This window comes from Monodelphis domestica, chromosome 5 (genome assembly GCF_027887165.1).
Source record: "Monodelphis domestica isolate mMonDom1 chromosome 5, mMonDom1.pri, whole genome shotgun sequence".
Lineage (NCBI taxonomy): Eukaryota > Metazoa > Chordata > Mammalia > Didelphimorphia > Didelphidae > Monodelphis > Monodelphis domestica.
In genome coordinates this window covers 116279330-116289286 of record NC_077231.1, presented here as the reverse complement: position 1 = coordinate 116289286, position 9957 = coordinate 116279330, and the positions used below count along the sequence as shown (strand labels likewise).

At 42.6% G+C, this 9957-nt stretch overlaps 1 protein-coding gene across 1 annotated transcript in view; it reads left to right on the top strand.

Annotated features, from left to right (window-relative positions):
• Positions 1-433: 433 nt before the first annotated feature.
• YBX3 (Y-box binding protein 3) overlaps positions 434-9957 on the top strand; it is a 30886-nt gene continuing 21362 nt past the window's right edge. The window contains exons 1-3 of the mRNA XM_056799154.1: positions 434-1158; positions 5097-5160; positions 6233-6266. Coding sequence (XP_056655132.1) covers positions 948-1158; positions 5097-5160; positions 6233-6266 — 309 coding nt within the window. The 5' untranslated portion in view covers positions 434-947. The remainder of the gene's footprint in view (positions 1159-5096; positions 5161-6232; positions 6267-9957) is intronic.

Sequence of the window (9957 nt, the reverse complement as noted above, 5' to 3'; positions counted from 1 at the left end):
GGGTTTAAAAAGAAAGAAAGAAAACAGGTTAACCGAAACAATCCGTGTGTCAGGGGTGCTGGGGTCTTAAGTAGTCAGTCTTCTTCCTCCTCACTTCCAGTAATGAAGTAGGAGAGAAGAGGACCTGTACGGAGAGTCTAGAGGTGACCTTTTACATTCTAATTCTGTTATTTAGCACCTTGGTCAAATCACTCTCTGGAACTCAATTTCATTACAAAATCAAAACCATGGAGTTTGGAATAGATGAACTCTGAGGTTCCCCTGCTTCTCAGCTCTAAACACTTCGGATTCCACCCTTCACTAGGCTTAGAATGCCTCCTTCCAACCCCAACTTAACGATTTCAGGTCCCTCCCTTCCAGCTCTAGGGACTTCAGGTCCGCCCTCCAGCTCTTCGAACTTCTCCGTACTCTTGGAGAGTCCACTCTAGAAGAGGAGACGTGAGGTCTCCGGATTGGGGGGCAGCCTTGACCGAGGATTAGAACTCCAAGTAAGAATCCCATCCTGGAGCGAGGCGGTTCTTCCCAAAGGGCCCTCGACTGCCCCTTTAAATGCTAATGAAGTCTCACCAAGGCTGCCTGCTAAAGGGCCTGAGCTTCCCTTCCCTCCTCCCACAATAACCCCCACCCCACCCCGCCCGGTCCGCCCCGCCTCTTCCCCCTCCTCCACCCCCCCCCCTTTTCCCGGGCACCTAGAAAAACTTGTGCGGGCCATTTTCCGGGCAGTAAGATCGAGTGCGCGCGCCGCCCCGACAGCTAGAGCCGCCGCTGGAAACATCCCCGCGTCTACCCCTGACGCGATACCGGCCCCCTCCCCAAGCCCCCGGCCACCTCCATCGGCGCCTACAGCAGCAGCCGCGGCAGCGCCGGCCCCGCTACCACCACCACTAACCGCCGACCAACCGCCGAGGGTGGCAGAGGGGAGAGCAACGAACGAGCCCGGAGACGGCATGAGCGAGGCGGCAGAGACCACCCCCCAACCCCAGGCCCCAGCGGCGGCCCCGGACTCCGCGCCCAAGAGCCCAGTGAGCAGCGGCGCCCCCCCGGCCGCCGCTTCTGCCGTCCAGGGAAACAACCCCAGCGGCGACGCGGCAGCCACTCCGGCCCCCGCCCCGGCCGCCGCCTCCGCAACCACGGAAGACCAGGAAAAGAAAGTTCTCGGTGAGGCCCCCCTTCCTTCTCCCCGGGCGCTGGGAACTGGGGTCGTGGCTGCCCCCGGGGAGCGCAAACTACACGTGTGTGTGTGTGTGGGGGGGGGGGGTCTGGAGGAGTCCAGAGTTGCAAGCACGTGCTGGCAAGCCGGGCTCCGCGCGTGTAAGTGCGCACGTGTGGGCGTGAGCGAATGTGTGCGTGGTTGACAGTCGTCTGTCCTCCTCACCTTGAACCTGGCCGTAGCCCTCCCCCCAGCTGTATTCAGGTGAGCGGTCCACTCCGAGCGGTCCACGTGCGGCCCCTCCATCTCCACCCAAATTATTCCAGTTCTTCCTCTTCTGAGACTGAGTTTTGCCTGCACCCCACCTCCTTTCCCTCCCACCCGAAGAGGGTGCGTTTCACTCTCCTCCCATCTGCCAGGTGGGAAAAGTATTTGGGAGGGTTTCGAGGAGGGAGTTTTAAGGAAGGTAAAGGATACGGAAGGGAATTTAAGTTCCCATTCCTGTAGGGAAGACGGAGCGAGTTTGTATGGAGGAAACGGAGGATTCTGTAAAGGGGGGCACCTTTCCTCGGCAAGGTGCATATGCCCGGTCCTGGATGCCCATTTCCTCGTGGGATAGACGCCATTGCTCCTCGTTTGAGACATGCATCTTGCCGACAAAGGGGGGGGTGTTGCTTCCCTCTGAGTGAATCCTTCCTAACTCGCTGACACAAGCCTTTCCCTCATCTCTTCTTACCCCTCCCCCAAAGTGAGAATCCCACATTACTATCCCTGTTAAATTAGGCTTCCCCCCCACCCCCAGACTTTAGTACCACCACATGCTTACAACTGCTCCGACATAAAATCTTGTTACTGTGGATTGTAATCGGCTTTAACCGGGAAAGCTTGGCAGGAAAAAGGTGAATCTGTCTCTCTGTTGGACTGGATTAGAAAACCTTTAAAGGTTTGGCCACATGGTGTTCCTCCCCTCCTCCCCTCGATTTGAGTTACACCCTGTTGACCTTGTTTAGGGAAGGCTAGAACCAGACTGTAATCAGGTGTGTATGCTTGCGTGTGGGTGGCGAATAAGATGACTAAAGGGTGTGTAGATGTGTTGTCATTCACTCTTTTAAACTCAAAAGTTCGTCTGTGGGTGTGAGATACCAATGTAGAAAAACATATGCCACTCCCCTGATACTTACTTTTTTGACCTGGCTTCTAGAGCCATTAACGGGGAGTAGGGGTGGAGGGGGAGGGAAGGAATGGGGCTGGGGAGGGTGAATCTGGTGAAAACCTGGAGAGTGAAGGAAAGGTGGACAGACTTAACTCCTCCCCCGAAGATTTCATTCCCAGCATCCTGTGAACATCTGTTGTGCTTAAGAAATGCGCTTGTTTAAGAAGGGCACATCCGTTTGCAAATGCAAAAAAGATCCTGATGCTTTTTATTGTCTTTAAAACTTATCTTATTGAGAGATTACATGGAAGAAAGTATCCCAAGGCAGTAAGTTTTAGGAGTTTTTTAGATGAGTATTTTGCTTGTCCCCCATTGGCTTCTCGTTCTCTATCTCTTCTTAGCTTTGGTAAACAACTTTTTTAGGGGGGGAAATATGAGTGAAATCATCCACGTGGAAATCCTGCATATATGCACCCACACACTTTGGGGAGGGTGTATGTGAAGATCATCTTCCCAGGATGGTATGGGGAAGGTTTGTATGTGTATTAGGTAGAGAAATGGGTATGTTTAGGGTTAAAAAAAGTTGAACCTGCAGTTTTTTCCCCTCGCAGTCTGTACCTTTTTTCCTCTGAATTCTGATAGTACAGTGATAGGTGGAGCTTACGTTCCATGCTGTTATAGCTCTTAATTTAGAGGGATAAAATAAACCCATAACTACAATTCAAAATATACTAAGAGAAGTACATTTTAGAATATAGTTTTATATGAAGTTCATAGATTTTTGTTTCTAATCTAGGCTTTTAAGTAATAACCATATTAGCAAAGGAGAAAGTAGTATATGAAGAACTAGATGAAGAATGTTGGACATGACCATACTTGTCATCTGCCTTCTTATAGAAAATCTGAATAAGGAGGTTATTAATTAGGGACTGCTTTATTATATTGGAGAAAATAGGTTTTTAAAACTGCCTGGATGGATTCAGACTAGTGGCATCTTTTATGTCTTCTAACTCCTAACCCTTCTTAATAGGCTGATGCTTCCTTTTTATACTTTTCCCCAGTCACATAGATGAAGAAGGGGTTATTAGCTCAGACCAGACAATTCTAAATCTGTTATTGTAGACTTGGTATGGTTAATAGATACATTTAATCCAAGACATTGGATTGATGTCATTCAGAAATGAGCCTCTCTCTGGTTGTGTGGGATTTTTGTCAGTTACATAGTACATACTCAAACTAGTGTGGATTTCTAACCTTGATACATTCCAACACTGGAATAGGATTTAACTAAAGGAGAGCCAAAAAAAGTTCATTTTATAAAGCTGTGACTTTAATAGCTTAGAGAAAATGTTGTTTTGATTCTTTTAATCAACATCTCACTTAAATGAAATTTCCAGACTTCTCAGTTGACCCATTTACTGCTTGTTTATATTGAGGATTATAGACTGATTTTGCCAGCAGAAAAACTTGGGGGGGGGGTGGAATCACTCTTCCTTAAACTTATCTTTTTAGGTTAGGTCAGAAGCATGATGCAGGAAAGCAGAGGCAAAATGATCCCTTTGGTCTCCTACTTTATTTGGAACAGGAGGCAAATTTAAAGTCTCTTCCCATTTGGTAGTGTTGCTTAATCTTGTGGGCAACCAAGAATAGAGCTGCAGAAGCATTAGGGCTTTACCATCAACCCCAGAGTAAAATACAACTGATGCAAATTTTAAGGAAATTAAGAGTATTTAGTACTAGAGCCTGAATTTATAGCCTAGTGTTTAGCAATTATAAACTTTTCTGTGAAGAAGTAAGTGAATTAGTTAGCCACGTGTCAGTTGTAAAGAGTTGCTCTGCTATGATACCTCAAACTTCCTTGTCCATTAAAAGGATAACTCTAGTGATTCAGATATTCAAAGATTGGTTTCACCTCTTATGTTGCACTTTTTAGGTAAACTTGTGTCTATGCTTCTGAAAAATGCTGTATTCTGATGTATCCTCTGAAGTAGGTACCAATTTTTTGAAGTTTTAATTAAAATACAAATTTCCCTGAGGGTCAGATTTTTGGTGGAATGCAGAGTTGGCTGAAGTTCTTATAAAAGCCCTGAGCCTTAGTAGTGAATAAATCAAAAGAGAAGAAAGTGAAAGTTTTGGAGGGCAGGTTATCTCACTTCAGTGTAATAAGCCACCTAAAGCTTGGTAAATAGTCCTGTAGTTAGAGGGTGGGGAAGGATCATAGAGTAGGGGGAGAAGGTGGCAAATTTGAGAGTTTGGAGGAAAATTCATTTTGACTTCTGTGTTTGTTTAGAAAAGGCCTGTTAATGTCTTGAGTCTTGTGGTTTGGGTACCAGGACCATACCAGGGCAACCTTAGTTCTGCTCTTGGTTCAGTGGTGTGAGTACTCCTTTATTGCACCTTGGTTGTTCTGCCATGAAAATGGGGATGCTATAATGCATTAACTATATATCAAAGTGAGAAGATAGGTCTGGCTAGTTCATCTTATCTCTTTTAGCTTTAAGAGGACTTTTCCATGTTCTTTTTAAAATCACTACATAATAATTTAGAATATTCTAGATGATCTTGAATAATCTAGAAATCTATTTCTGTTGAGCAAATGCTCCTATTTTATACTGAAGCAAGGCCTGCCTATTTTCATTCTCTTTGCTCATTTTCTGCCTATTATCTTTTGTTTTTAAACTGGTAGTGTTCTGTGGGTTTTTTAGGTTTTGAATAATGCTTATATCTGCCTTAATGGGAATCTTTTATCTGTTTGTAGGCTATCAACTAACTTAATATATCTTTCATTTTTAGCCACGAAAGTCCTTGGCACTGTCAAATGGTTCAACGTCAGAAACGGATATGGTTTTATCAATCGGTATGTATTTTAATTTTACAGTGGCTTCTGTGGTACCACAAGTGGTTTTATCAGATATTTTTATTTTAACCTTATTAATCATTAATTAATCATTAATTAATCTTTATTTAAATTTATTTTATTAAATATTATTAATTTTTATTTAATCAATTAAGTTTTTTAATTTAAATTTTAATTAATTGAATATTATTAAGCTTAAATTTATTAAATATTAAATAAATATTTAAATTGTTTCCTAAAAGAGTGAAGAATAAATTTTATACTTAAAGTAGTCCCTGTAAGGAAAACTATTTTAAAAGATAAAATAAGAATACATTTTGAGCTGGAAAGATCTATAGAAGTTACTAAGTTCAACTCCCGCAGTTTATATATAAGGAACAAGGAGATGGGGAGTGGCACAGACAACTTAAATGACTTAATTTCATGAAACTTATAGTTGTAGAGTTAGAATTAAGACAGACCCAGGTGTAGATTCAGTATAGTTTCTTGGTAAACTAGGTTGTTTCCCATAGGACTTGGAGGGGGATTTGGGAATACTTGGAATAGCAGTGAGAATATATTATTTTTGACATTTTCCCTGTGGTTTCCCATCTTCCTCCTTATTTTGGGGTGCTGTTTTGAATATCAGTGTAAGGAGAGCCTAGCTCACAGCTGTGCCCTGTCCTTTTGACAGTCTCTCTGCCTTTGCTGAGAGAACAAACTAGGGCTCTGGTTACATACCACGTGGGGTGGAAAGTGAAGGGAGAAGAGGTGGTTGTGTGTGTTAAGTGTTTTTAAGCTGGATCTTGTTCCATTGATTGTACAGTGGATCAAAAAGGGTGTCAGTGTTGACATTTGGGGCAGTCTTATGGTGTTAAAGAAATGTTAGCATGAAGAATCTTTAAGAATTTGGATTTGTGGAGCTATATTCCTTTACCTCATGAGGAGGTATTGAGTTTATTTTCTTAAGTTATTCTCTGAGGTAGGGGTTAGGCTCTATCTTCTTTGTTAAGGCAATCTAAAATTTTTAAAAATCTATACTTAGTAATTGCTTTTTAATTGTGAGATTTTTTCCCCCTCTATTTCCCTACAGAAATGATACTAAAGAAGATGTATTTGTACATCAGGTAAGAGGAATGATAAAGCTGTGAATTTCCTTAATCCTTGGTAATAATAATACAAATCTAAAAACTCGTCATTATCAGATTTTATTATAAATGGTGGAGGAGTGGATAGAATGGATAAATGCCCCTATTTTGCTTTTTTTTAATGACTTTTTCCTCATCATCCATGATTCTGACACAGATATACTTTTCAAGTTTTTGTCTTTGGCATCATTTTCATTTTTTTCCTCCCCTTATGTTACAGTTAAATTCCTTCCCTGTACATACTGGGAACCTCGCTTGGCATTGGGGATATAAAGACAAAACCAGAAACAATCCCTGCCCTGAACAAAGGAGCTGTGGATAGGTTGCAGGAGAATCCATCTTGGGCAAAAATTATTTTTATGAAAGTCTAACTAAAATTTAGTATTTCTCTCAATAATGAATGTAAGCTACAAACCTCCTAAGATATTTATAGGCTAGACTTCATCAGCCTGCCAAAAGGGGTTCATGACACAGAATAAGGTTAAGAGCACACCGATCCTTGCCATTAAGGAGCTTACACTCTACTAGAAGGTTGGTATAGAGACAGAAAGTGGCTTGTACAAATAGGGTAGAAGGGAGATGAGAGTGGCATTGGGGGATGTCCAATAGTGGGTTTGGCTAGAATATAGTTTCTGAAGGGGTTAGTAGCATGGAATGAGGCTGGGAAAGTAGGTGGGAGTCCACATGGCCTGAAGTGTCAGCCGGGAGCGGGTCAGCTAATGCAATGGTTCACTCGGCTTCGGAATCCTTTCTGCTGTCTCTTAGCCCATTCTTCAAGTATGAACATGCCCTTCCTTGTGGCCCTCACCTTGGATTTCCTCCCTGCTCCTTCCCTGAAGGAGCCATTCATTCTCTCGGAGCCAGTTAGTTGATCATGTATGTGTAGTTAGAAGTGAATAGAGCAAAGGGAAATGTGGTTGGGAGACAGTTGTGCCACAGTTCAGCCCTGTAAAACTAGAGAGGACAAGTTGCACAGTTTGGCTAGGTCACGTGATAGGCGCCTATTTCATGCGCTCCATTTGAAACCAGTTCTTAATCCTCTGATGGCTAAGCCTAGAAGAGTGGACTGGGTGTGGAACACGCCATCTCTGCTGCAAGTGATGCCCATCTCGTGCATTATAAGTCCTAGTCCATCAGGAGGGTATTCAGGACTACAGAAAGAAGCTCATCTTTACTTACAAGGAAGTACTATTTTTTTTTAAGTTTTTATGTGAATTAATATTTGAAATGCCTGTGTCCACAAACCCTTTTTTCTTTAGTCTGTAATAATAAGGAGGAAGAGGTCTAGTGGATTGGGGGCCTGCTTTGGAGTCCAGACCTTGGGCGAGTCACTTGACCACTGAGTTAGTTGCCTGAGGCAACTCTAGCACCTCTACTTTGGTTGACTCCCCTTCATCAATGAAATCTCAGGTTTTGACACACACACAAATGGGAAATTTAAATATTCATTCACTCTAGAATCTCTTAGCCCCTTGTCACTCTTGAACTGGTAGTCCTCAGTCTTGGTGAGGAGAAACATCTGGCTTATTCTACTTGGACCCTCCTGTTACCTGCACTTGGGTTGCTTAGCAGAATAGGTACAAAATCTTGCCTGCTTTTGTCACTCTGAAATTCTGTGTTGCATCACTTGAGCTGGGTCTTTCTGTTACTAAATAATTCAGGGCTGTAATAAACATGAAGCTGAGATACTTGCTGGATTTAGCAAAGATCAGAGATGTAGAAAAACAAAACACACCTGCCTTCTCAAGCATGCACTACCTCCTTCCCCATTATGAAGGGGGTTTATAGTTTTATATTTTTTGCCTTAGGCACAGAATTAGCTAATTGTGGATTGTGAGGCAATCTGATGCCAGCTCCACTGCAAAACTGTCATATAATCCTTTTGATTTTTTTTCCTCTTGTCTAGGTAGGGCAATTCATCTCTACCTACCTCTGTAATTTTCCTTACTGGTTCCTTCCCTTCTGTTTAAAAGGTTCCCTTGACTTCTACCTCATTGATCCATCATCCCATTTCTTCTCACCAGTTATGGCTAAACTTCTTTGGGTTAGGAAAAAAGTAGTGTAGACATGATGACTCTCCTCATCTCATCCCTGTAGTCTGGCTCTGTCACTCATCTTAACCTCCTTGACTTCTGTAGCAGTTGTCATTTCTCTATTCCTTGAATAGTTCCTTTTTCTTGTTTTTTGGGATTCTATACTTTCCTGGTGGTTCTCTTCCTACTTCTTTAAAAGCTTATTTTTACTTTGCTTGTTTTTGTCCATCCCAGTAAGGTGGTATTCCTTAAGATTCTCTTTTCCGTCTCTCAGATCTATATTTCTAGTTCTGACCTCATCCAGACTTCATAGAATCATACATCTTAAGAGTTGGAAGGGATTTTGCCAGCTTCCCCTATTTTTATACAGAAGGAAATTGCCTTCTTTCCATCACCTGTACATTAAACTGGCCATAGGACATTGTCACTAGAATGCCCCACCTCAAGCTATGTCAAAAATGTCAAAATAAAGTGAATTTAACTTGTCCTCCCACTCTCCTCACTCCCCCCTTGACACCCCCCCCTTCCAAATCTACTTTTCATTCTGACCGGACTTTCTGCCTAGAGCATGATGTGTCTCCCCTGCCGGCCACTTTGGTGTTTTGGGGGACTCTGCCATTCCTCTTACCCCGTGTCCAATCAGTTTTAATGGTCCTAATCTCTCCCTTTCTTCCCTATTGCTATCAGTCTTGTGGAGTTTTTCCGTGCCCCTTTTCTGTCCATTGTAGTGGCCTCCCAACTATTCTGACTTTTTTCTCCCAACACAAATTAATGTATCAGTGGCATGAGGGATGATATTCTTTCAGCACAAACTAGGTCATATTGTTGCTATTAAAAGTTTTTAAACAGTTTCTTATTGTATAATAAGTAAGGTTTAGATTCCTTAGTGACAAACATAAGGCCCATCATACCTCGCCTTTACTTTTATCTTCCAAATGCAGTCCAACCAAACTGGATTACTTCCTTCCCCATCATGTACTTTTCCCTATTCCCTTCTTTGCTTTTGTCAGTCCCTGTGACTGGAGTACTGTCATGTCTTCTGTATATTGAAACCTCTCAAAGGCAGCATGGAACAGTGGAAAGAGAACCCTGGCTTTGGGGTCAAAAACTGAATCTGGTTTAAACTATTGTGTGACTTTGGGAGAAGTCAGCCTAAGGTCCCCAGAGCTCGGGTGACTATTTAAAAATAAAATGAAAGGGGCCGACCCAATTGTCCTTTAAGGTCCATTCTAACTCTAGATTTCTGAACTGACATTTAAAATCACTTGGAAATGATCAAAGCCCTTCAGGTACGTTATTTTATTGGGCTGACTGTAGTATTTCTCTTTGAAGCCATCTCCGTTCTACCTAGAAACATTTTATTGAATTTGTTTAGTGTGGCCTGCACTAGGAGGTCAGTATCATAGTCAGTAAAGCAGTCTGGAATTGCCTCTGGTTAAATAAGGAATCTCCAAGTTTTTTCTCTAATGTCCAGTCTTGATTAGCATATAAAAACAAGCTGATTGCAACCCCTCCAAGGGAGTGATTCATCCAGATGTGCCCAGGCCTGCCTAGTTTAACAGGAAAAAGGAACTAGGAGCCTGGGAGGGGTTGTTATGAATTGTAGCTGCATATGCATAAGCACACATCCTGTCTTT